The following is a 27,592-nucleotide window of genomic DNA, read 5'->3' as shown; positions in this document are numbered from 1 at the left end:
ATGGTTTAAAAACATGATTCATGGTAGACCGAAAGGTAGACGGGGCATTTGTTAACCAAAAGGCATAACCACAAATTCATAGTGGCCTTCATGAGTGCGAAAGCAGCTTACAAATATCCTCCTCCCGCATCCGAATCGATGGTAACCGGATCCGAGGTCCAGCTTTGGAAAATACACAAGCTCCATGTAGTTCATCTAGAAGTTCTTCAATAGTAGGGATTGGAAACTTGTCATGGACTGTGATGCTATTAAGTGCTCAGTAATCAATACGAAACGCCAACTGCCTTTTTTTTTTTAACTAACAACATAGGAGAGGAAAAAGGACATGTACTGTTTGAATGATTCCTTCTTGGAGCATTTCGGAGACCAATTTCTCAATCTCACCCTTTTGAAAGTGAGGATATTTATAGGGTCTAACAGTAACAGGTTTGGAACCCGGAAGTAGATGTATTTGATGATCAAATTCTCTGTGTGGAGGTAATTCAGTTGGAGAACTAAAGACTGAATCAAATTTCTGTAACAAGGATTGTACCTCAATGGGAATATGAGCACTGGATGGTGGTGAATCTGCAGAAATTTTCAAATGATAGAGAGATGCGATGCCTTCAGTACAATATAATTGGTGTAGCTGCTTTCTTGGCAAAGGATCTCCATTAATACATGGTTCTCCCTTCAATTGAACCTTAACACCCTCCCACTCAAATTCCATTGTAAGCATTTTATAATTGGTAAGAATGGGACCAAGAAGTTCAAGCCATTGGATACCCAATACGATATCAGCACCTTCTAAAGGTAAAATAAAGAGATCCAGAGTGAAAAAATGACCCTGTAGCAATAGAGGAACTGATTTACAACGTTGAGTACACAGTAAGAACTCGCCATTGCCTACATAGACCCTGAACTGCTTGCAAGGATAAATGAGCAGTCCCAATCGTAAAGCTACTTTCTCTTGAATAAAATTGTGAGTGCTTCCACTATCTATCAGAATCTAAACCTGATGTTCGTGAAAATTCCCTTTTAATCGAATATTCTTAGGACTTAATTGCCAAAAAAGCATGCGACTAATTTCATATAAAGCAAGATCGGCGATGATTTCATCCTCTTGTCTCGAATAATTCATTTGTTTCGCAAGATTCATCATCTTCCACAACTAAAAGCATGAATTTATTTTTACATATATGTCCTGGCATGAACTTATCATCACAATAATAGCAGAGACCTTTGTCTCTTCTAGCTTTGATCTCAGCTAGAGACAATTTTCGAACTGGTAAGGTCTTAGAAGCAGTAGAAGATGGAAGTGGTTTTGTGACTGTAGGGGAAATTTCAGAACTACCAGTTGTAATGGAAGGAGATAAAGATCTCCAAGAACTCTTGTAATCATGGAATTTTTGCTCATGTAATCGTGCCAAGGCCATAGCATGTAATAATGACACAGGTTGAGCAATTAACAGCTCACATTTCAACTCAGGCTTCAATCCAGATATAAAAAAACTAATGAGAAAAGTCTCGAAAGGCGGTTACCTTATAAGAGAGCCTTTCGAATCGTTTCTTGATAAACGAAGAATCGTAGACATTTGTTGCAATTTAGCAAGTGCTCCTCTATGATCTTCAAATAGGGAAGGACCAAATCGTAGTGTAAGCCTGTAAAAACCCCTTCCATCCATTGATTAAGCCACTTGATTGCATCCATTGGAACCAACTCGGAGCGGGGCCATCTACATGGAACGAAGCCGAGAAGCAACCATTGATCGTGCGGAGTGGAATGGAAATCAAAAAATTTTTCAATCTTGAATACCCATCCGGTAGGATCTGTACCATCAAACCTAGGTACATCCAATCGCATAAATCGTGGAGAATGAAATTGAGAAGATCGCGTAGATTATCATCTAGGTGATTTGCGCAGCAACTGGAGAGGGATTTGCGCGAGTGGTTGGAGAGTGATTTATTAACGCCTCAATCTTGGCATCCGTAGCAAGCATGAACGAATGCGAGCTTGAGTGAGTTTATCTAACTTGTCATCTGTGTCTTTTCTCCACTTATCATCAAGCCTGTTGGATCTTGTACCGTCAGCCATGAGTGGAAGATGAAGAAATGAAAGCACCAATGTTAAGTATTCAAACAGAGAAAACAGGGAAAGTGAAGAAATTCTGAATTCGAGTTTCAGAGGACTCCAAAAAGAAAAAGAATTTCATTGATTATCTTCATTGCCTTCTCTACAACTGTAAACCTTTTTACAACTCTCCAATCAACCTCTAACTAACTCCAAACAGCTTCCCTTCCACTTGTCACTTATTCCTAACAACCACAACTAACAACTAACACATATGGTAATCTTTAGTCCACTTGGGTATCTTCTTGATTCTAGCTGTCCTCCTCTCCTGTGGCTTCTCCTCCCTTGTTGACTCATCGGCATCAATCTCAATAGCAGATATGGCTTTCTTGGTGTTGTGTAAAATTGTCTCTTGATCCAACAGTATAGGGGCTGCATAATTCATATCATACTGTCTCCTGAGAGGAGACCTAGATCACCGTTATCTCCGACAACAATTTCTCTAAGAATAGCCTGCCATTCTTCAGCAAGGCGCAGCCATGGCCACTACCTCGCCTCTAAAGCTCCTCCTGCTCCGATAAAAGCACGCAGGAAATCTAGAATCTCCCCCTTTCTATTTTTTTTTTGTTTTTTTTTCTTATTTCCCCTATTTTGGGTTTGGGTGTCATTCGGGATAGCATAACTCGGTTGTCAAATCGGATTGTGGTTCATGAAATGGGGTAAACTAATCTCCACCATAGGATCTCTTTATACCACATGTCACGCATGGAAGATGGTATTGCCAGGAATTGTCAGATTAAAGAATTGAAGAGGATCGTAGTATCATCCGACCAAACCTAAGCCGTGCCCCAATGTTAGTGTCAATGGTTCAAAGTTCAAACGGTCTGGTTTCTGTGAGTGGAGAAAAGAGGTTGATATAAGAGACCATGAGAGAAGAATAGAAGAAGACACTTGGAAGGGTTTCAAGGCGTTGGTTTTGCAGTGCTTCTCCTCGACCATGGCTCTTTATCGGCCTAGGGAACCCTGGTGAGAAATACCAAGGAACAAGGCACAATGTATGTCTTTGTCTGTTTGGATTGCTAAGAAACCCAATTTCACTATTCGAGAACTCATAATTCTCTAAACCTCTTCCTTTGCCTCTCTGTGTGTGTTTCTGAAAGCAGGTAGGGTTTGAGATGATCGATGCGTTCGCAGAATCACAAGGTATTTCGATGGATAAGGTTCAGTGCAAAGCCCTCTGTGGACAAGGTATGTTTGATTTATTTATACATTCATTATGTTTTTCATTTTTTGTGGGGTTAATTTCCATTCTCTAGTTTGAAAACTGATTCCCCATTTGCTTTGAATGGTTATGTTGTTTCTTTCTTCAGGTTACGTTGGCAATGTGCCGGTTCTCCTTGCAAAGCCACAGACATACATGAATTTGAGTGGTGAATCCGTATGTACTATAAATAATTTTTTGGGTTTACTTCGCAATATTTATATTTTCAATCATTTTTATCTAAAGACACCTTGCTTGGTTGCTCACCATAAAAATTAAAAAAAGAAAAGAACCATCGTTGCCATTGTGTCTGTTATACAAGGGACCTGTTTCTTCCAAAATAGATAGTCTCCCCCCCCCCCCCCACACACACACACACACACGAAAAAAAAAAGGGGGGGGGGGGTGGCATTAAGAAGAAAAAGATGAGAGATGGCAATGGTTGAAACTCTGGTTATGCACGAGGTAATGGGTTCGCATAATGTCTTCTTGATTTCAAGAGATTTTTGGACTGTAACTGAACCCACCTTTGTTTGTCTCCTCGTGAACATTAAGGAACCTTCGGTTGTGCTCCTCGTGGTCTTTGTTCCAGGTTTAGGGGCTGCTCGTACATATTTTGTGCATTCTCCAGCTGTTTCAACCCATTCATATTCTTTGAATGTCACCTTGGTCAACCTTTTAAAGATAATCTTGCTTTCTCTAAAAAAATTAACAAATGAAAGAAAAACCAATATATAATTTTTTCAAACTAGCTGTTATTTTTCTTCCAGATTTTACTTCTGTCAAGGTTGAGTTATTTCCTTATTAACTCAGCTCTAGAAAGGTCAAATAGCCATGTCATATACCTTTCTTTTTCCTGACCAAGTTGAATCACCTGATCTAATCATTAGTTCAGTTGGTACTGGAATTTAATGCCTTTGACGTGGAACCATGCCAGCAGGGAATTTAGTTTCTTTTTGGATAATTTTTTGGTTTTTTATTTTTCACTTGTCAGCTGTTGAGACATGGGGACATGGGAATGACTATTTTTCTTAAGGTCAGGATTATAACTTTGTTCTTTATTATTTTGTAAATTTTGGTCAGGCTCTGGTTTCCTGCACATCTACATAGGAAGCCTTTTCTGAATAGCTCTATTATCTGCCATGTGGGAAATAAGGTGATTGCCCAAATCTTGTTGGCAGGTAGGGTGCAGGGTCCCTGCTCACATGTCAAGTTTCAGTTGACAAAGAATTAGCCATGTGGAAAAATAAAGCCCTAAAAATCTAATACGCAAAATAATCTCTTGAAAAATATTTAGAAACAAATGGATGCCTGAAAATATAGGGGAGAATGCAAATGCATGGAAGGATAAGTGATTGAATTTGGCTCGAAAATTTGTCACATGGACTATCCAGACAATGCCTTATCTATTTAAGCATCTTAGGGTCTGTTTAGTAAAGTTCTTATGGAATATTTTTGTGTTCTTTTTGTTCTTTAGGAACAATATTAGAACAGAAACATGTTTGGTAATGCTGTTTTGTTTTTCTGTTCTCTTGTAATGAACCAGGAATTTGGAATACACTTTTTGAGAAACACAAAAACAAAATTAAATTTGTTTGTGTTTTCTAGAACACATAATTGAAATGAAAAAAAACCTTCTCATCTCTCCCTCTCCCCTGCCCCTCCCCACCCTGCGCTCTGCAACACCCCCGAGCTCTACAACTGTCTTTACCCCCACCCCGATCTCTTTTTCCAATCCCACTTTCTATTGTTTAATGATCAATGCCTCTCCACAGTTGTTTTAAACTCAAACTTTTTTGATGTGCTCCATTTGCTGCAGAGAAATTACACCAATCAATTATTTTATGAACACAGGATTCAATGGTAGGTTAAGCGCTTTGATGTGGGGTGAAAAGGTCCATTGAATCAGAAAGCGCAAGCCTTACCATTTCTCTCAATGATAAGAAAATGGGGGAGCACATAGATTAGCCCATGTCAAAATGATGTAAAAAAATTTCGATTTTCATCTAGAGGGAGGAATGCATAACCTTGGTTTTCTGACACCTTTGGGTTTTGTTTCTGGAGGTTTCTCTTGCTTAAGAGAGCTTACAGTACGGCCGCCTCCAACATCATCTAACCTCCTCTCTCTCTCTCTCTCTCACGACATCTCTGCCACTCTTCTCCATCATCTAGGACTTCCGCCTCCCATCTCTTCCACTGACAACATCACCGCCTCCATCTAGACTCTCCATCTTACCTATCTTCCACCGCCACAAGTCCTCTCTTCCACCACCACAACTTCCGCCTCCTTGCGACTTCCTTTCCCTTTCTCGAGTTCGCAGCTTCTCTTCTTCTTCTCTTAAAGACTTTTATCCCTTCCGAGGGTTCTCCACATGAACTAACCCTCGGTGGTTTTCTTTTCTCACCGAGGGTTCTCTTTTCTATGCTTAGTTTGCCTTGAATGATTTGAACCAGCATTTACTTCGCTGGTGTTGCTCTCGAGGCTCCTCCTTTGCTTCCAGTGATACTTTTTTGCTCCAGCCACTTTGTTACTCTTACCGTGCTGTAGCTAGCATCGGCTTTGCCTTTTTTTGAGCAGCAATCATGTCAGATGGCGTTAGTACTCTTTCTACACCCACTGAAGGGCCAAGTCGCAGCCCTCATAGTGAGTTTACCATATTTCCTGCTAGTGCTGTTAAGTTGGATGGTAGCAACTATTTGATGTGGTCTCGCTCTTGCTTTCTTTCCGTGGGCTTACGGGATATCTTTTGGGTACGGTGCTCCTTTGGAGAAGTGGATCTCGGATGATGCTTTTGTGATGTCATTCCTGATCAACTCTATGCAGCCAACCATTACTCGTGGCTATCTCCTTTTGGACTGCGCTGCAAAGATCTGGAAGGCTGCAAAAGAGTTTTATTCCCAGGTTGGAAATGCTGCTCAGATCTATGAACTAAGGAAGAGGATCCATGGCACTACTCAGAAAGAGATGTCTCTCTCTCTTTGTACTATTCGGAGTTACGCAGCTTGTGGCAGGGGCTTGACTTCTATGAGACATTTCAGCCTATTTGTTCTACTGATCCATTAATTTCAAGAAGCGTGAAGATGAGATTCGGGTTTATGACTTCCTTGCTGGCCTGAATATGGAGTATAATCACATTCAATCTCAGGTACTTAGTCGAGATCCTTTTCCTACTCTGGAACAATCCCATGTCCTTGTTCAGCTTGGATCTCAGTCTAGGGATGCTTCTGTTCGCTCCATTAGTCGCCCTCCTCCTGATCGAGATGGTTCCAGTTGTGACCCCATGAAATGTGAGTATTGTGGGAAGGAATGCCATACGAAGGAGTTCTGTTGGAAGTTACATGGACGTCACACCTCAACTACTTCACGTGGACATGGCCGTGGCCGTGGACGAGGTAGTTCTGAGTCGGCCCATGCTCATCACATTGAGGTGACCCCTCATGCAGTCACTAAGGGCTAGTTATCATAGGATGAGATGCTTATGCTTCTCCGCATGATGTCTAGGATGGATACCCCCTCCTCATCAGTAACTCCATCTCCTGCCACCTATGTCGCCTTTGGTTCGCATTCTTCTGCTTCCAACTTTGTGCAGTCAGGTATTCCTTTTGTTGGCCAGTGTAGCTCTATCATTACCTCTCCTTGGATTATTGACTCTGGGGCCACAAACCATGTTATTGGTTCTGTTAGCCTCTTTTCCATCTTTTCTCCAGGTTTAGGTAAAGAACGTGTTCGAGTTGTTGATGGTTTTGTTTCTTCTGTTTCTGGAAAAGGATCTATCTCCCATTTTACTTCTTTATCATTGTTATCCGTCCTTCATTTGCCTAATATTTCTACTAATCTGCTTTCTATTAGTTATATTACTTGGGACTTAAACTATAAACAATAAGACAATCAAAGAATAGATTTCATTGCTTTCTCCACAGTGTCTTCATAAATAATTCATTTTAGCTTGATAATTACTTTATCTTGAAACTTCTCAGTGGAAAGGATCTTGTCTAGAACAAGCACCTATACAAATGCTTTTATTGATGCAAACCCGAGAGGGTAAGCAAGCTAAGATCGAATCTGGAAGAGAATAGGGGTAGGTGCTGGACAGCTTGGGTCAGATTTGGTTTAGTTTTGATCCTGCTATGTTGGTGTTCGAATGATGAAGGTGGTAATGGTGCAAATGGTGATTAATGATGAATGCTGAATGATGAAGATAGTAAGATAACTTTGGCAAGCTAGAGTCCCACTAGTTTCCTAGCCATAGGAGTCTTACCCATAGTTCGAGAACTCGCAGATTGAGATCTCGTTTTTTTGTGAGGTTGAGTCGAGTTGTCATACGAGTTAAAAAAGTGCAAAATCTCGGTCGAGATCTCGAAATCTCGACCCAAAGTCCTTTATATGAGTGCCAGATCTCGAGCTCTGGATGAGATCTCGGTGGGAAATCTTGGTATACTGAGAAATCTTGGTATACAGACACTTATCTCTTGGTATACAAACACTGTTTTTGTATTTGTATTTCAAAACAAAGCTTTCCAACAAGTCCAAGATTGCTTAAATATGATTTATATTGATGAAGTTATGTACCGGTCAAACTTAATTTGGTGTACGCGAATGCTGTCAAAATCGCTCTGAATGAAAATATTTTTTTGGACATCAAAACAAATGAATATTTTATCGCACTTTTGGTTTTTAGCAATGTCAAACCCTGCCCCTGACTGACTGGAATCTTGACTGAAGGACAGGAATCCCAGACATGGCATCCAAGCACACTGTGGAGTATTATTCCAGTGATTGAGATTGATGAAGAAACCCTGTATGGATCATCCTATACACCTGTCAATAGATGGATCACGGACCCTTGCAGCTGCACAGCTCATAACATTATGTATTGCTTGGACTCCAGGTATTCTCTCTCCTCTTCGCAACTATGGGACCCACCCCTGGAAATGTGTGTAAAAGACCCTAAATGACATGTGGGGATAAGGCCCTGACCTTGGGTCAAACCCCTGTGCCAACCCACTGAGATTCAACCTTGCTGAAATCTCTGGGCGATGCAGACATCACCCAGAGACATCGCCCAGAGTGCAAAGCAGCATTATTTAATGATTTTAAATTGTGGGGACCACCCATATTGGACATGGGTACCCTCCATAAGTTGAGGGGAGTCTGAGGGACTACCTCATACCCTTGGTTCACTATGGACCCCACCAGTGTGCCCAGAATGGCTGAGAATGTAGTAAAAAATACATTCTGGAAAAGGGCCTTAACAGCCAAACAGGCCTTAGTATGGGCTGGGCCTATAAATATCAGTGCCATGGGTTCATTTAAACCCTTGGCTACTGTTCAAATTGTGGGAAGAGAGAAAGAAAGAAAAGAGAGGAAAAGAGAGAAAGGAGAGGAAGAAAAGAGAAGAAGGAAGGAAGGAGGAGCAGCACACACATCTGAGCTCTGATTTCGTGGCACCTGACTCGCTGGGTATACAAATCTTTACTTATACCGCTTGCTCCCTTTGATGCTTGTATTTTGATGAGTTTCGCTCTCTGGCAGCCTGAAACATTGGGAACGCGAGGATCGACGGACCGCCATGCAAGTATGATGCATGGAAGATCTCGGATACTTGCATGGCAGATCTGGGAATTTTATAAAATTTTTACAGGTCAGTTTTGCTAATCTTGGGACCGAAACCTAGCTGTGCATGGCTGCACTGCCCAGTTACACAGAGAACAGGTTGTTTGGAGCCTTGAATGCAAGCCCTGGCTGCATGGGACCTAGCCCTAGGTGGTAGCAGCCTTGGATGTTCATTTTACACCGGAATCTAGCTTTGCATGTAGCTAAAATTAAGTTTTATAACTGAGGAATACCCTGTGTTACTATTTCCTGGGCTGTCTGGGCAGCCTCTGGCAGCCAAGTGGTGGGCCCAGTTGAAAATCCACAAGGACCAGTGCAAAGTGTGCCCCTGGGGGTCCAAGGTGACCTAACATGCATTGGGAGAAGATCCATGCATAGCCCATGGTTCAAAACCTGGAATCTCAGCGTGATTCCGGTTTTGCAATCTCTGGGCGATGCAGACATCGCCCAGTGAAGGAAACTTTGCTGTTTTGATGCTCTGATCTAGGGATCCTCACCCTAGGGCCATGATTCAGTGTAGGGAGGTGGGAAATGTCCAGAATGCCCCTCCCCACATCTGTCCATGTGTGTAAGTGCTTGGGAACCCAAGTGGGCCCCGTAGGACTTGGAAACCCTGCCTGTGATTGGTCCTGCAACATTGTCAAGTTGAGGACAGCACTGTAAGCCTAATGTAACCTAGGGTTAGGAACTAATACTGTAAATGACCATTTTACCCCTAGGCCACCAACTCTGGATGATGCACTGGGACATAGGCCTAAGGCCCAATGCAAGACCCAGAGAATTCCAAGTGAAGACCTATTGTACACCGGGTCAACCCAGTGAGCTTAGATCAACCCTAGGATCTCCAAAAACAGATTGGAATATTAAAATGACAATTTCTGATTTATATCTAGGATTTGATCCCGCGCTCGAGGCCTACAGCTAGACTGCAGCTGGAATTGAATTTGCAACTGAGTTCTTAGAACCAGACCCTGGTGAGTGAAGTATTATCATAAATGTATGTGTAACTGTATTACTATGCCGGCAATTGAAATTCTAAATTTATAAATGCTGTGTTATTTGAATTCTGTTCAATTACTCAAATGATTACACATTGATTGTCTGTTGATCAACACTGTGATTCTTATTTGATGATTGTGAATGTTAGACTAGATGCCGTAGTCGGCTTGGAAATGAGGCTGGTGGTAGCCCGTAGTATGGGATACGGTTGATACCACCCGACTCATACGATGCCATATAGACATGGGGCTAGAGTTTCATAACCTGTGCTACGCACCCTTGCTAACAGGGGTTCAGGTGTTGGATAACTGTGAGGACTACTGTAAAACCCTAGAGGCGTTTACGCCGGGAAGCCTCAGCAGAGCTGGGATGCCCCAGGCAGATTTGCCGGGAAGCCTCGGGCTAAAAGCTTGGGAAGCACCGAAAGGTGAATTTTTGGCGGAATGCCACATATGATGATTATGCACCGGTTCGGGTGATTTGATATTGAGTTGGTTACCTCACAGGAGTTAATCCAGAGGATCGGTCGGGCTGACCAGGGTAGGGAGATGCTGGAGCCGGCTGATCTTCTCCGACAACTCAATGGGTGTATCGCGGGAAGGGGTAACTAAGCCCGCACCAGGGATACATGTATTGGGGATTGTAGTAGCACTAACCTGACTTAGTTGTAATGTTAGGTGGCTAATAAATAAACTGGACTTGCATATCATGTAGGATCATGTGGTTTGTGGTTACATGTGCATTCATGATGATATGTTTCGCTCACGAGCTCAGTAGGGTTCACACTCTGTTATACATGTTTTTCTTTAGATGATTCTGCAAGTGGATGCCGCTATGGAATGGAGGCTCATTTCGAGGAGGAGAGCCCTGGTTATTATGATGATATTGGTGTGGACCCCGACGGAGGTCGTGCCGATGATGTGTGCATTCTCGGTGGTCATTGATGAAGACCGTTGAGGAGTGCACTTGATGCTTTTTGTCTTGGGGACTCCTTTTTGTTTTTGTTAGGAGTTTATCCCCGTCGTGCTTGTGGTGCAGTTTAGGTTCCTTTTCTTTTTGGGGTTGAGTTATCTCACCCTATGTATATATATATGTATGTATATCTTCTTTTAGCTTTTGTCAGCTTTGTTTCTCTTTGTGGGTTGTATCTGGGTGGGAATGTTTCAGAATACTTTATATATGTATATATCACCTTCATTCCCGTATTGCTACGCGTCCTCTTTGATTATTATAATTGTAGTTTATCTGCAACACTCTGATCTTGCTTATGGTAAAGTGATGAATGTGGGACCGTGAATGTAATAACTGCTTCTAGATCCGTGGGATTTGGCGGATTGCCGTCACGCAATTCGGGTCACCTACCTAATCCTCCCACGGGGTGGTTTGGGGTGTGACAAACAATGTTTTACCATATTAAGATTTATGGAATTTTTAGATATGAGCCCTACCTTTAGAAAGTTGAAAATTGCATCTACTGTCGAAAATCTAGTATTTATTCTTGAACAGGGGGGTTGACTTTTTTTTCTTTTGGAATTTGATTTTCTAACTATTTTTAGTGGATTTAAATAGGGGGTATTTGCTTATATATGAATAATATCATAAGTAAATGAAATACAAAATCATTTACTTAAATGATATTCTGTCCTGGTTTCTGTCCTGATTTCTGGTATAATTTTACACCAACTAAAACTCCTATTTGGACTTTGTTTTTGCAAAATCTGATAGTGCCATTGTGTTTAAATGACCTATAATAAGATGAGTACCAAGTTTCTGACCCAAACTAGGTTTCGAGTACAAAAAAAAAAAAAAAAAAATGCACCAACTCGATCGAGATCTCGGTTTTTCACAGGGTCGAGCCGGGGTCGAGTTCCGAGTTTTAGTAACTTGGTCCCACCTAGGCCCACTGTAGGAATCTCACCTAAGCCCTCTTGAGTCACACAAGAAAATATTCAGATAGTTTTTTGTAAAAAATCGTTGGGTGCCTTTGAGAGCAGCCCATGGTTTGCATTATATAGGGGTGGGGGGGGGGGGAAGGCTTTAAAAGCCTTGAGTACATCAAGTAACATTAAAGTAGACTCATACATAGATAACAAATCTTTAGACCTAGGAAACAAAAACAAGACAGAAAATTACAACCAATCAAGAATAACTACTTATCTAGGAAAACTAAAAGACTAATTAATCAATATTACCTAGGAAAGTCAACCGACTACATTAATTAACCTAGGGACATGAAAAGACAAACTACGAATACAAAAAGTCTTCTCCAAGGTACTAAAACTTGGGTCTCGGTACCAACTCGGCTCTTGGAAAAACCGAGTCGAGTCGAGATCTCGCCGAGTTGGTGCATTTTTTTTCGCCGAGTTAGGTAAATACATAGTAGATGGGTCATTTCCATGGGTCAACCCGAGATCTCGCCGACATATGTCGAGTTCTGTCGAGTTAGGTGAGGTATTTAAGTGGTAGGTGGGTTAAAAAATGGGTCGAAACCGAGATCCGAACCGAGATCCGAGATCTCGCTGAGATCTTGGCGAGATATTTGCACTTTTGAGACTCGCAGGCAGTATCGTCTCGGTTTTTTCAAAAACCGAGAAACTCGGCGAGATCTCGCGAGTTCTCGAACTATGGTCTTCTCCAGCAGCTGTTCCAAAATAATGGACCCGTGTGGACCCAAGTAAAACTATATAAAATAAACTCAGCAGGGCCAGGTTTAGACAGCAAGGACCTGCCTACGGCTTGGGCTGGTGCTGGCCTTTGGACCAGCGTTTGGCCCAGGTTCTGGAAAAGAACCTTGTGAGCCAGTTTCTCCCTGCATCATTTATCCTTGGGGAAATTGGTTTAAATCAAATTTTCTGAACAGGGGATGTTGTTTCTCCTCTTGAAACGATGGATTGGTGTAAGGAGTTCACTGAGAAAATCCTCTTCGAGCCTTCTGTGTTCTGTCCACACTCTTTTGTCAGAAAATGTATAGAAGCATTGCACATTCCTTCACTTCCCAATCATTCAAATGTTAGGAAGCAAGCAACCTTGAAGGCTTCTCTTGCATTATAAATGCATAGGGGAGCAGCTTTCGTGAGAATTTCAAATTTTAATGTCTAGAGTCACCAGCCATGCTATCACTTGGTTTGAATGGTATAAACTAGATGGGTAATCTTGTTTAAAGTTTAGATATTCTCAAGATGCATGCAAATGGAGATAGAGATGGGTACTTTCTTCCACAACTCTAGGTGCATTTCTGTACTCTTCAAGAGAGCAGTTTATATCTGTAATAAATGTCTCCTGATAATCTGATTATGTTTTTAAGATAATAGAATTCAGAAGGGAGTGAATATCATGTTAATATTCTACCTTCTTGGGATTGACTGCAGACTGGACCACTTGCAGCATATTTTAAGCTACCACTGAATCGTGTGCTGGTGGTACTACCCTCATTGAATCCGTGTAACACTTAAATATTTGTTTATAAATTTGCCAAAAAAATGTTTCCATTTACACTTTGGATGTTCTACTTTTTAGTGTTTTGATGACATGGATTTGCCCTGTGGAGTGCTTCGTCTACAACCCAATGGAGGACATGGAAGTCATAATGGGTATTGTTCAAATCGTTTCTTGTGCTCTAAAGTTATCTTTCTCATTATTTAATTCTAGTCTTATTGTTTTCTTAGCATAACAAAATGACTAAGATTATTATGGTTAGTTGGCATGGATGTTGACTTGAAATCATATTAATGATGTTAGGGCTGCAACTGGGCTGAGCTGGATCCAGCTTTGCAGGTCTGTTTGGGTTCATTACCTTGGAGTAGAGGCTTAGATTATGTTAATGACAAGGACAAGCCTGAGGTGCAGAGCGCAGGCCGACCTTGGCTTATAACCTTTTAAGTCTACATCTTAATATCCCAAAAGTATGGGCATATTATTTAAGAACTCTGAATTTTGTGGTTTAAGTCTGTTCAATGTGATATTAATTTTAATTTGGAAAGAAGCTAGAAGGTAAATGATGCGATCCCGGGTTTCGAACCCTTACATTTGGATTGCTATGGGCCCACAAGGATAAGTAAAGCCAATCATAAGAAAGTGGCAGTTTCATAATTTCAGGAACAGTTTAAGTCCTTAAGCGTGACCCCAAGAATGGATTGGATCGGAACAACTTTCCTGTCGAACCCCTATGTGTCTGTATGAATCTCTGATCGCATGGAATCTCCATAGCCAATTTTCCAATTTTTTCTGAAATCAAAGGGTGCCTTTGGTACTACTCTTATTTCACACGATCCAGGGCAGTAGATTCTGTTGATTCAGCAGAAGTAGATCTAGAAGCAGCTTCCCACCACTACCTCCACTAGAAGCAGCATAATGCCTAGTTCCAGATCTTCCAGCAGCAAAGGTGGTGGAACCTACAGCAGCACTACCTGGAGTGGGCATGGACAGGGCATTTAGTTCATGTCGCTATTCCCGGCTTCAGTAGATTTCGTTTCGTTTATCATTTAGTTCAGTCTAAATTTAAAGTTATTCTCTGTAAAATAGAATTTCATACAAACATAAATTCTGCCTGGAGATGAGTAAATAAGTCAATATTAAGTCTGATAAGGAGTTCATAATTGTTGGGGGGCATATCTCATTTCTTTTTGTCTTTTTCGCCACATCGGGGCTGTGGGAGTCTAATGCAATTCTGCACTTAATGCAATGGGAAGCAGTTTTCTGGTCAACTATTTTTTTTGGGTTGGGATGCAAAATTCCATTACCTTAACCAAGCCTTGCTTGTCAAATGGGCTTGGAGATTTGTGACGCAACTAGAGCCGGCGAAGGTAACAATATAGGGGGCAAAACAGGAATTAACCCAAACGAAAAGGATACGTCTGGAAAGTAATGTGGAGATGGAATTAAATTGAAACAAAGTTCCAGAATTAGGGACTTCATTGTACTATCAAGGAATAGGGGCTTAAATGTGAATAGAAGAATTTATCTTCTTCAACCTTCGACAAAACAACAATGCAGTGGTAAACCGACTTCGTTTCAGGTGTGATAGTTTACTCAATATGAAACTTGTTAGAGGAATGAGAGAAGAATGGGAGAATGGCTTGAGTGAGTTGTCTCTCCTCAGCCCTCTATATATAGATTTCATTAATAGGAATAGAATTACAAGTATACCCTCCATAGCCGACTATGATAGCTAAGGAGAGAAATAAGAAACAAAATAACAAAGAGAATGTCCAAAGTACCCTTATTGGGTTACATAACTTAACACTCCCCCTCAAGTTGGTGCATATATATCATGCATGCCCAACTTGACTAAACTAGGATGAAATAGCTTTCCATTTAGCCCTTTGGTGAAGGCATCTGCAAGTTGATCTCTTGACTTCACAAAGGGTATACAGATCTGCTCAATTTCTAACTTTCCCTTGATGAAGTGTCTGTCGATCTCCACATGCTTAGTACAATCATGTTGCACTGGGTTGTGAGCAATGCTGATTGTCGCTTTGTTGTCATAGTACAACATCATTAGATGATGAACGGAACCACCAATATCCTGAAGCAAACGCTGAAGCCATAATAGTTCACATATGCCCTGGCATGGCATGAAATTTTGCTTCAGCACTAGACCTAGCCACCACATTTGCTTTTTACTTCGCCACATCACAAGTTTACCTCCGACAAAGGTACAATAACCTGAAGTGGATTTTCTGTCAGGGTTACCACCTCAGTCAGCATCTGTGTAAGCCTCAATGCGGAGATGATCATGTGGAGATAAGAGAATCCCTTTCCCTGGAGCTGACTTCAAGTAGTGGAGAATACGAAGAATAGCAGCCATATGAGTGGAGCAGGGATCATACATGAACTAACTGACCAAACTAACAGCAAATGCAATGTCTGGTCTCGTGTGGGAGAGATAGATCAGTTTTCCCACCAACCTTTTATAGCGCCCCTTGTCAATTGGATCACCATCCTTCTCTAGTAGACGAGTAGTAGCCTCCAGAGGAGTGTCACATGGTGACACCCTAACAAACCAGTCTCTGAAAGTAAGTCTAGAACTTTTTCCCTTTGGGAGAGGAAGATGCCTTTGGGAGAACGGGCAACTTCAATCCCAAGAAAGTTCTTGAGCTGTCCTAGGTCTTTGATCTCAAATTCTTGGCCCAAGAATGTCTTTAGGTGAGAGACTTCCTCTGCATCATTGCCAGTCACCACTATGTCATTGACATAGACTATGAGAAGAGTAATCTTATCTCCATTCCGCTTGATGAGCAAGGTGTGATCAGCATTGCTCTGTTTGTGTCCTACAGAGATCATTGCTTTATGGAACCTGCCAAACCAAGCCCGAGGAGATTGTTTCAGCCCATATAATGCCCTCTTCAGTCTGCAAACCTTCCCATGAGTCTTGTCACAAGCAAAACCTGGAGGAACCTCCATATAGACTTCCTCCTCCAGTTCTCCATGAAGGAATGCATTTTTCACATCCAATTGCTGCAAATCCCAACCAAGATTGACAACATATGATAGTAGAACTTGAACTGTGTTCAACTTTGCCACTGGGGCAAATGTCTTCTGATAATCAATGCCATAGGTCTAGGTAAAGCCCTTGGGCACCAGCCTGGCCTTATATCTATCCACTGTTCCATCAGGCTTCTACTTGACAACAAACACCCATTTGCAACCCACCGTTTTCTTGCCCGAAGGAAGAACTACCAGTTCCCATGTTTCATTTTTAGATAAGGCCGTCATCTCTCCATCATTGCTGTCTTCCACTTTGGACCTGATATTGCCTCCTGCCATTTTTTAGGAATAGAAACAGAGGAAAGAGAGGACACAAATGCATAATAGGAAGGGGACAAAGCATCATATGAAACAAAATTGGTGATGGGATGTTGGGTGCAAGATTTAATACCTTTACGGGTAGCAATAGGTGAATCAAGAGAGGGATCCTTACCAGGTAATGCAGCGGAATCTAGATCTGGATCAGGTTCTGACGGTTAGAGAAGTGGTACAGTAGTGGTGATCTCAACTTGCTCTTTGTGTTTTCGGTTGAAGATTTGATCCACAGGAATTTGACTCACAGGAGTCACAGGTCTTTGTTTCCCTTGAACAGGAGGCACCCTAGAGACTGAAGAAGGAGGTTCCCCCTGAATAGGAGCCGAAAGGGTAGAAGAAGACTCCCTCTGGATAGGAGCTGGTAGAAGAAGAAAATCAGGCACATCTTCAAATATTGGATCATGCTCCCCCTGAAGAGATGGTTGAGAATAGTATGCAAGGATTCATGGAAGACAATGTCCATGGTCACAAACATAGTTATCAAGGCTGGAAGACGTCCATGGCGTTTTAGAGGGTCAAAAAGAAAGGCGACACCGCCATGGCGGCAAGGCGCCCAAGGCATCCAAGGCGACCAAGGAGTCTGGACGCCATGGCGTTGCCCTTGATAACTATTTAATGTACGCCGAGAAGGGGGATGATAACATTTGTATCCCTTCTGGGTGGCGGAGTAGCCCAAAAAAATACAACGGATGCTCAGAGGATCAAGCTTACCATGAAGATGATGATTGCGAGCATAGCAAACACAACCAAAGATTTTTGGGGGACCACAAAGAAGGAAGAACCTTGAAGGAGGTCAATAGGAGTACGCCCATCAAAGACAAGGGTAGGCAGCAGTACGCATGGCATCATTCCAATATTTAGGAGGAACCTGTCGTGCAAACATAATAGCCCGAGCCACTTCCAAAAGGTGGCGATTTTTCCTTTCGGCAACTCCATTCTGGGCAGACAACTAGTCTGATGGATGATGCCATTCTTAGCCAAATAGGCTTGGAATTGACCTTCCATGTATTCTCTTCCATTGTTACTCCGCAGAACTTTTAATTTGGCATTGAATTGGGTCTGAATCATACAATGGAATAGCTGGAAACATTGAAACACCTCACTTTTGTGTTGCATCATATACACCCAAGTGATCCGAGTAAAGCAGTTAATGAAGGAAACAAACCATCTATAGTCAGAAATGGAAACACAACGGGCAGGGCCCCACACATCAGTATGAACTAAAGTAAAAGGAGAAGTACTTCTTTTATTGATTGGAGAGTAAGTAGAATGAGTCTGCTTAGCCAAGACACAGGCTTCACATAAAAACTCATCCTTGTTACACTCTTTAACTAACTGAGGAAACACAAAAGCTAAAGTTCTCAGAGGAGGGTGACCAAGCCGACAATGCCATAGATGGAGATCCGAAGAAGTTGCTCAATGTAATTGATGAGCTGAAGAGGAAACTGTTGGTGGACAAGTCTGGCCCGTGTCGAGTAGGTAGAGACCATCATGTACCTTACCACCCCCAGTCGCGTGGCCTTTCTCTAGATCCTGTATGATGCAATGAGAAGGAAAGAAGGTTATTTTGCAGTTCAAATCTTTGGTTAGACTACTAATGAAAAGAAGATTAGTAGGAAATGAAGGAATTAGGGTAATGGTAGGGGAGCAGTGAATGGAACCCTTTCCATGAATGGGAGAAAGGGAACCATTCGCTACCCGAACAGTATCTCTGCCTGAACAAGGAGAATAATGATGAAATACATGAGAGGAGCCAGTCATGTGGTCAGTGGCATCGGAGTCTATGATCCAAGGACTAGAGATGGCCGATGCACTTTGACTACTGATTGGAATACCTGAGGCAAAGTAAGAACCAGATGAGGCAGCAGATGCCGTGGAAGATGCAGCAGAAGATGGCTGGAGCATGCGATGGAGGGCTAGCATCTCATCTTGAGAAAAAACCAGTGTCAGCAGAGGGAACTGTAGCAGTAGGAGCAGCAGCCTCAGTCAGATTTGCCCTCGGTTTGGGCTTCCCCTTGCCCCGTTTCACCTCAAAATCAGCAGGTTTCCCATGTAATTTTCACATTAGGCCTTGGTGTGATAGGGCCTGTGACAGTGCTAACACTTGACAGGTTCTCTGGAGGCAACATTTCCACTGTCAGTAGTGGTAATAGGATTAGGGGTCGAAGTAGTTTGTAGGGTAGACCTAGTAACTGTAGGAGCATGTAACATCGCTGCCTGACGAGTCTCCTCCGTATGAACCATGGCAAGGACTGCTTAAGTGTAGGAAAGGGAGAGTGGTTCAGCACTTGCATTCTAATGGGGTCATACTCCACATTCAGACCCGCCAAGAAGTTAAATACACGGATACTATCAATGTGTTTGCCATAGGCAGCGATATCAGCTGGTGTAGAGGGCTGATAGGTGGAGAAGTGATCCACTTGCTGCCACAAGCTTTTGAGGGCAGCATTGTATGCAGAGACAGACAACTCCTTCTGAGTGAGGTCATGGGCTTTCTTGCGAATCTCATACACCTGAGCAACATTCCCAACACGCCCATAAGTCTCCTTGGTGGCACTCCAGATTTGATGAGCTGTCTCCAGAAGCAAGAAATTGTCGGACAGATCTGGTTGCATAGAGTTGAGCAAATAAGACATCACCATAGAATCATGTGACATCCACTTCTCTAGCGGAGAACCGGTTTCAGCCGGCTTAGTGGTAGTGCCAAGGAAATGGCCAGTGAGGCCACAACCAACAATGGTCAAGTAAGGGGAAGGAGCTGTAAGGGGAAGGAAGTCTGTCCGGGGCTGTCCATAGAGCCCAGAAGTTGCAGAAGAGGAGTCTGAACCTGTCATGATGATTCAAGTAACTCTCCAACAAGAGGCAGCAACAATATTTCCAAGAAATCTCCAATAACAGAGGCTGAAAACTCGACCGAGTACTCTTCAATGATGATGGAAGAAGTCCTCAAAGTTTCACACCAAACTGAGAAAGAGTACTATAAGAGACATTTCAGCAAACACTTGGTGGGCATCCTTGTATGCTGAAATCGATATCTGAAAAGAGGCAGCAGTAACTCCCAAAATACCCAATGGATGATGCCCGAATTTGGATCGAGTACTCCTCTATGATGAGGGGAACTTCCCTAAAAAAATCAGCAGCAACAGAGTAGGGCAAACCAAAATCGATTTGAGTGTCAGGGTTTAAAAAAAAAACTGACAATGGAGATCGACTTTTGCTTTGGAGGACTGAGGCTGTCGATTGAATGGGGAAAGATGATCGAAGCTGTCCAAGGTGTGCTGATGTGGATCTCTAAGAAGGGAAGACTCGATCTCCAATATTTGGTAAGACTCGATCTTCAAGAGAGGAAGACTCCAAAATCCCAGAAGAGAGGACAGCAGCTATCGATCGAAGAAACAACTTCTAAATCATAATCTGATTGAGGTAGGAGAAGGACAGCACAAGATCAATCGATCACCTCATAAGTGCTGCCCTTTGTGCAGATTTAGGACCAAGAAGAAGGGAAGAAGAAGAAGAGGAAAGGGAGAAGAAAAAAGATCGAAGGTGAAGAGGGGCTGTTAGAGAAAGAGAGAAACGATGGAGATGATGGATGTTCTAACCCTAGATCAGTTTCTGCTCTGATACCATGTTAGAGGAATGAGAGAAAAATGGGAGAATGACTTGAGTGAGTTGTGTCTCTCCTCAGCCCTCTATATTTGAATTTCATTAATAAGAACAGAATTACAAGCATACCATCCATAGCCGACTATGATAGCTAAGGAGAGAAATAAGAAGCAATATAACAAAGAGAACTGCCCAAAGTACCCTTATCGAGTTACATAACTTAACAAAACTATTTTAACTTAAAACTTAGGATTAAGTTCCTAACCCTTGGCCCTCATTAATCCAACCAACCAACACAAGAATCAACAATTAAAAACATCAATAAATAGTCCGGAAACAAAGCTGGCACAGGTTAGGGGTCAAACTCTGATTTCCAGTATCTCTCAATAGAACTGATTTTTGGGGACAAAGACCTGGGTTAGGGTTGCTTAGGGTAAAGGGACTAACTCCCAAAATCCTATGAAGAAAAGGGAAGAAACAAGGGAGATCTGTCCAAACTTGTTGCACTGCTATTACCGTTTTGCAGGAGTAGAAAAAGTAAAACAAGTCATAGGAAGTAACTCAGAATTTAAGTGGCCTAAACTGTAGATTAACTTGTCTAATTGCATCGGCTTCTTCTCTAGCATTAGGCCAAAAACCTTGCGCCTAACTTTCTTGAAAAGGTGTTTCTGCGGGAGGTTAAGTGCTCGAACTGGATCTGTGGAGATGAAGTATGAGGGCGTGGTGACTAGTGTGAGATCTGTAAGAGGCCAGGGTAAGGAATTCCCAATTACAATTGGGTTACATCAGGGATCAGCCCTAAGCCCTTATTTGATTGCGCTTATCATGGATGAATTAACCTAGAACATTCAAGACGAAGTCCCGTGGTGTATGTATGCTCTTCGCCGATGATATCGTTTTGGTGGACGAGACAAAAACAGGGATTAACGCTAAGTTAGAGATGTGGAGATCAACCTTGGAAACAAGAGGCTTTATGATTACTAGGTCAAAGACGGAATATATGATGTGTAACTTTAGTCACATTGTGATGGATAATGACATGATAAAAATTGAGGAGAGAAAGATACCGTAAAGTTACTATTTTAGATATCTGGGGTCAACCATAAATAAAGAAGGTGACTTAGATGACGTTGTTTCACAGGGAATTAAAGTGCGATGGATGAAGTGGAGAGGTACGACCGGAGTACTGTGTGGCCGATGTATTACTTTAAAGCTTAAAGGAAAGTTCTATAGGACTGTTGTGACCGGCTATGATGTATGGGGCGGAATGTTGTGTAGTTAAGAAGTGTCATATAGAGAAGCTATGTGTAATAGAGATGAGGATGTTAAGAAGGATGTGCGGCTAAACTAGGAATGATCGTATGAGAGCTGATTTGGGAGTTGCCCCGATCAATGACAAGCTCTAAGAATATCGTTTGAGGTGGTGTGGCCATGTTCAATAGAGGCCTCGTAAAACACCCCAATAAGGAGTGATTTGATCCCGATTGAAGAAGCTAAAAGAGCGAGGGGCAGCCCATGGAACTAAATTTCGGTTTCGCAAGAAACCGAGACGAGATGGTCATCAACTTTAAAAAATCCCATGTTTCGACCCAACTTGACCAGTTTCGACATGTTTTGACCAAATTTCGACCATATTTCACTAGTTTCGACCTGAACAACTATATAAGTGTCACTTATCCCCATTGAAACTTGAGGAAACCTTGCTAAAAAACCAAGACAGACGCTTATTTATGCCAAATATCATTTAAGTAAATGATCATTTACTTAAGATATTATTCATATATAAGCAAATACCTCCTATTTGAATCCAGTAAAAATAGTTAAAAAATAAAATTCCAAAAGGATAAAAAGTCAACCCCCCAGTTCAAGAACAAAAATTGGATTTTAGACGGTAGGTGCAATTTTCAATTTTCTAATGCTGGGGTTTTTCTCAAATCTAAAAATTCCATAAATCTTAATATGGTAAAACATTGCTAAAAACCAAAAGTGCAGTAAATGGTTTATAAAATATTTTCATTCAGAGCAATTTTAAACAGCATTTGTGCATATCAAATTAAGTTTGACTAGAACATAACTCCAATATATAAATGAATCATTTACTTAAATGATATTTGGCATAAATAAGTGAGTCCTGGTTTCCAGCCAATGTCCAAGAACAATAACCATAAGTACAATTTTGAGTGTTTTTTTTTTTGTTTTGTTCATGCATCGTGTTTAAAATGTCAAAAATAAGCTGTAAAGTAAAAATCAGATCAAAAAAACCATTTCTAGGCCTCGAAACCACTCCATCGAATTGGTTGGGGAGAAATCCCTGGTTTCGACCAGTTTCGACCATATCTCGGTTTCTGGCTGGTTGAAACCGAGTTCTTGAACCTTGGGCAGGCCTACAATAACCAAAGGAGAGGTGAGGAACATGCGTAGTCTGGGTCTTGTACCAAGTATGACCGCGGATGGAGCCTATTGGAGGGCAAGGATCCATGTTGCCGACCCCATTTAGTTGAGATTTTCCTGACTTCTTGAGCTGTGCTTCGTTCCTCTCACTTTCATTTCTCATTTCTCACTTCTCCATCTATCATTTCTTCATTTCTTCATTCCTCTTACTTCCAGATCTCTACTTTTGTGTGGACTTTCAGTTTTTACTACTTTGTTTTGCAAGGATCCATGTAGCCGACCCCATTTAGTTGGGATAAGGTTGAGTTTGTTGTTTTTTTTTTGGTAAAGATTATATAGCAGTAGTCAGTTGATAGAGAAATAAATAGCAACTTACTTGAAAACAGAGCAAGAACAATGGAGATAAAACTTGATTTCTGACCAAGGAATCCCTCCAATAGAACCAGAGTCTCTCACTGTGTCCTACACTACCTGATTCTCAGCAGCTTCACAAAGAAGACAATAACTTTTGTATTCATAAATCATGAATGACAATAGCCTACAAATTGGATATAAAAAGAGGAAGAATTTCTAGCCAACAAGAAATAGGAATCCTAATAGTAAATCAAACAAAACAACTTCAAAAATTAAAAGAAAAGAACTCTAAATATAGCCCATGATTTGAGCGACCAAGCAGAGGCCCACTAATGGGCTTTAAACCTGTTTATGTGCTTTAGCTTTCAACTGGTAGTCTGGTAATTATAGTTACTGCAGTGACTACATTTCCATTTTCTGAGAAAACTATTGACTTTTGTAATGAGCGTTACCTTAAATCCATGATGTAAAACTACTTGGTGTTTGTTCAACATAGATGCTGCTGCCTCTATTATCATCTCTGGAGATGTAATTTTCCCATGACTTCTTGACATCATTATTGACTTTATTAACTTCTAACGATATGCTTATGTCACTTGCTTGCTTGCTTTTGATTACACTTCCTTGGAGAATTAAATTTTCTTGTCATGTTAATACCTTACTGCTACCATAACACCATAATCCTTTTTGGGGATGTCGTAAAGTGTATTTTCTTCCATTTACACAGATCTATATGTTGACACTTGTAAGATACACCCATATTTTATAGTAACTTCACTTTTTTATTTTGCACCACCTTTGCTCTCCCTCTCCCTCCCCCCCCCCCCCGCCGGTCAAACTGGCAATGTTACCATTCTAAGTTATCTTACCACATATTCAAGGCTGTGGACAGCATCGGTAACCGTCATCTATGAATTACAGCACTAAAAAATCTGTTTTCTAGGCACCATGTTACCATTGCATCATGTCTTGATCTAACCTTAAACTCAATGAGATTAAGGGATATTAGATATTCTTAATTTGATTTTGCTTAGGTATGATTGGAATGGATATCGGCTCAACCCGATTCGATCATGTAAAGGTCTAATCCAATCGTTGGTGTAATTATACACCTTTCTGTATTATATCTTTTCCTGTATGCATCTTATATAAATTTCATGCAAAGTAATTCATAAGTTTCCATTAGCTTAGGTAGATTTAAGTGGGCTGTAGTTTCAAACCCTAATGAATTCAATTTGTTGATTTAGGATGGATATATCTGATATAATTTGAAGCGGGCGGACCTCGGTGCAACAGTAAGGTTGCTCCATTGTGACCTAGCAGTCGCGGGTTCGAGTTGGGAAACAGCCTCTCTCCGAAACGGGGGTAAGGCTGCATACATTATGATCCTCTCCAGACCCCGCAGTGGTGGGTGCCTCGTGTACTGGGTGCGCCCTTTTTTTATATCTGATATAATTTGAGCATGATCCCAATTCAATATTGAATCAGGTTACATGAAATCCAATGGATATTGTTCTGTAGTAGGATCTTAAATGTTTGTACCTGGATCAGATTTTACTCGGATAATTTACTGCTGAAAGTGGATAGATAATAGTTTGTAACTTCGGAAATATATGATTAATTTCAGTGTGAAATTCCCCTTAACCAGGCTGAAGAGTGTAATCTATCATTTTCGAGGGAATAGGGAGTTTGGTTGGCTAAGAATTGGTTAGTTTGAAGCTCCATGTTCTTTTTTTCTTTGTTGCATCGTTTTTCACCATTCTTGCTGAACTTTATTTGTAAATCTCTTTAGGTATCGGAAGACCTCCAGGGCAAATGGATCCCAAGGCTTTTTTGCTCCAAAAATCAAATGCAGGGGCCTGTTCACGAGTAAGTTTGCAATCACACTTAATTATACCAAAACAGACCTGCAATTTTAGGTGCATAAATTCTCCGACATATTCTTGTGACTGGAGAATGAGAACTATGGAACAAGAAGAAAAGATGCCAACTTGCAAAGTTTGTTTTCTTTGAGCCTTGATGCTACAAACCTGGGTTTAGAGTTAGTCTTCTGTAAACCAACTTGCGTAGCCCCGTACCTTGAAAAAAAATTTAAGCTGTTTGAGCACTTTTAATGTTTTCAAGACAGAATAATTTATGGGTAAACGTTATGCACAACACCAGCTCAAAAATGAAATTTGGCACCCCCCCTCGCCTATCACTGTTCATGTGAGGGGGTGATATGTCATAAATGCCCTTCATCTGATTGTCAGATTCCAAAATGGGTTCTCTCATTTACCTGAAATTGTGCTTGGACAGTGTAGGGAACCCTCTCCCATAATTTATTCACTTGAAACCATAAAACCATTTGGTATGGTACATTGGTTAGTGCATTTCTTTCTGAGCTATTAGAGCATGATTATATCTTTTCAACTAATATAAGAAGTCCTAAATGTTTGTTCTGTTTTGACAAGATTGACACTGCTTTGCAAGAAGGGGTTGATGCATTGAAGCTCCTCTTATCCAAAGGTTTTACGGAGAGTGCTAGATGCTTCAACAGAGAGCAGAAATACAAGCATATAAGGCTGCAGACATTGCCAGCTTGAAATGCAAGTTTTTAAGAATCATTTATTTGAAAGTGGTTGGCTTGAATGATGTTGAAAGCTGCAATCATCTTCACACAGGTTCTGGAGAGCACACACCTCATGCGACGAAAATAAAAGAAAAAGCCAAAGGTTTCCACTCCAGCCTCTTGGGATTATGTGGAAAAGAAACTTCAGCTAGGTTACAATCCTCTTCTCCAACCCCACCCCACCCCACCCCCCCCCCCCCCCGACCCCAAAAAAAAAAAAAAAAAAAAAAAAAAACTCCTTCCCCTTGGTTTTTTTTTGTGGTTTTTTTGGGTTCAGTCTGCTTAAGATGTTATATGGATTGTTATATGGACACCGTGAAGAATGCCATACTAGTCAAAAGAATAATCAGAATGTTACATCCTCTCTCTCTCTCTCTCTCTCTCTCACACACACACACACACACACACACACACATGCACTCTCACACTCACACAGGTATTTTACTAAAAAGAACACAAGAAGGCTATGTTCGTACCTCCAAATTGCCAAGCTCGCTTTATGTCAAAATTGTAATGGGTTAAATACGCATACCTCCTAAATTGCACCCAATATTCCTCGTACCCTCCTAAGGTTTTGATGAGTCCACGTACCATCCCTGAAAATTTCACGTATCGCCCCTACTTTACCCCCCTAAAGCCATTTAAGTCCACACAAGGTGTTAAATGCTAAAAAATGATCAAACTATCCTTTCTTCCATCTCTTCTAAAATTTGAAAAGGCCTAATTACCCTGACCTATTTGCTAATATTTGAACAGACCAAAATGCCCTCCTCTTCCCCAAATCATCATTTCTTTTACATACCCAATACTACCACTACCATCACCACCAGTCACCATTAACACCATCACCACCGTGAAGCCCCACATCCAGCATCACGTCCAACTCCTCCAATAAGGAACATCAAGACCAACTATAGCGAGCACCCCTGCCCCTATTTTAAAAGAGGTGTTTATAGCGAGCGCCCCTGCCCTTATTTTCGTGACAACAACGGTGAGTTGTCATTGCAAGCAGTAGCTTTTAGAATAGATCCAGTTTCTCAATTGCAGCAATGGGAAGGAAGCACTGACAAAGGTACTCTCTCACCCCCAAGCAATTGTTTGATTGAGATCCGCAAAGCATGCACCTAACTTTCTTGGTCTTGGTCCAATTCAGAAACCCCAACAATTCATTTGCCGGCGAGGAAGCACTTGGAGAGATCGGCATGTGCCGGGAAACCAAATTTGTCAAAATCGATTTCGTCGACGAATTTAAGTGTGTCAAATCCGTCATCGTATTGTGACGGAAATCTGATGCTCTGGTGTGAGACAGTAATTGACAGAGACAATGAAGGCTTGGAATTTAATGGCGAATTGACGGCAAACTTCGTCGTAGCCTTTGGAATCAGTTGTGAGGAGAGAGAATCCTCCGTCGTGGAAGAAGATGACGACGGGGAGAGGAATAACGTCACCTTTGCTGGTCTCGGTTGGGGTGAAGAGGCAAAACCAGAGATTTCGGTTTGCGTTGACAGTGACGTCGGAGGTTTTGACACCTCTTACGGGTTTGTTGTTGGCAGGGGCTTTGACTTCTAAGAACTTGAGCAAACGGTGGTTGATGGTGCCGTTAGGCCGACGCACGGTGCCTGTAACTGCGGAGAGGATGGTGAGGATGATCTTTGTCTTCCATGGTAGCACTGGTGACGCCATTGAAGTGTTTATCGATGTTCTCTCTCTCTGTCTCTCAGTTGCAAAAAAACACGGAGTGTGTGTGATGGTGAGTGGTTCATTATATTGTATTGTGGTGGTGTTGGAGGTGGGGCTTCACGGTGGTGATGGTGTTAATGGTGGGTGGCAGTAGTGGTGGTGGTGGTGGTGGTGGTGATGCTATTAGGTATGTAAAAGAAATGATGATTTGGAGAAGATGAGGGCATT

At 41.6% G+C, this 27,592-nt stretch overlaps 2 protein-coding genes across 4 annotated transcripts; one reads left to right on the top strand and one right to left on the bottom strand.

Annotated features, from left to right (window-relative positions):
- Positions 1-2,916: 2,916 nt before the first annotated feature.
- LOC122657617 (peptidyl-tRNA hydrolase, mitochondrial-like) lies at positions 2,917-25,761 on the top strand. 3 transcript variants are annotated; one of them, XM_043852376.1, is made up of 8 exons: positions 2,917-3,105; positions 3,214-3,298; positions 3,421-3,488; positions 13,293-13,343; positions 13,441-13,514; positions 24,722-24,780; positions 24,866-24,942; positions 25,527-25,761. In XM_043852376.1, the coding sequence occupies exons 2-8, from the start codon at positions 3,226-3,228 to the stop codon at positions 25,656-25,658; spliced, it is 534 nt and encodes a 177-aa protein (XP_043708311.1). In that variant the 5' UTR covers positions 2,917-3,105; positions 3,214-3,225; the 3' UTR covers positions 25,659-25,761. The 3 variants fall into 3 exon arrangements, with proteins under 3 accessions (XP_043708311.1, XP_043708310.1, XP_043708312.1); XM_043852375.1 differs by having other exon boundaries at positions 24,701-24,780; XM_043852377.1 differs by having other exon boundaries at positions 13,293-13,346; positions 13,444-13,514.
- Positions 25,762-26,950: 1,189 nt separating this feature from the next.
- Positions 26,951-27,367, bottom strand: LOC122659305 (probable carboxylesterase 18). Its single transcript, XM_043854435.1, has one exon. It carries the CDS (start codon positions 27,365-27,367, stop codon positions 26,951-26,953), a length of 417 nt encoding a protein of 138 aa, XP_043710370.1.
- Between the last annotated feature and the right edge of the window lie 225 nt (positions 27,368-27,592).

The sequence above is a fragment of the Telopea speciosissima genome, chromosome 4 (assembly GCF_018873765.1).
Source record: "Telopea speciosissima isolate NSW1024214 ecotype Mountain lineage chromosome 4, Tspe_v1, whole genome shotgun sequence".
Lineage (NCBI taxonomy): Eukaryota > Viridiplantae > Streptophyta > Magnoliopsida > Proteales > Proteaceae > Telopea > Telopea speciosissima.
Note: the sequence above shows the minus strand (reverse complement) of the source record. Positions and strands in the feature narration are given on the sequence as shown.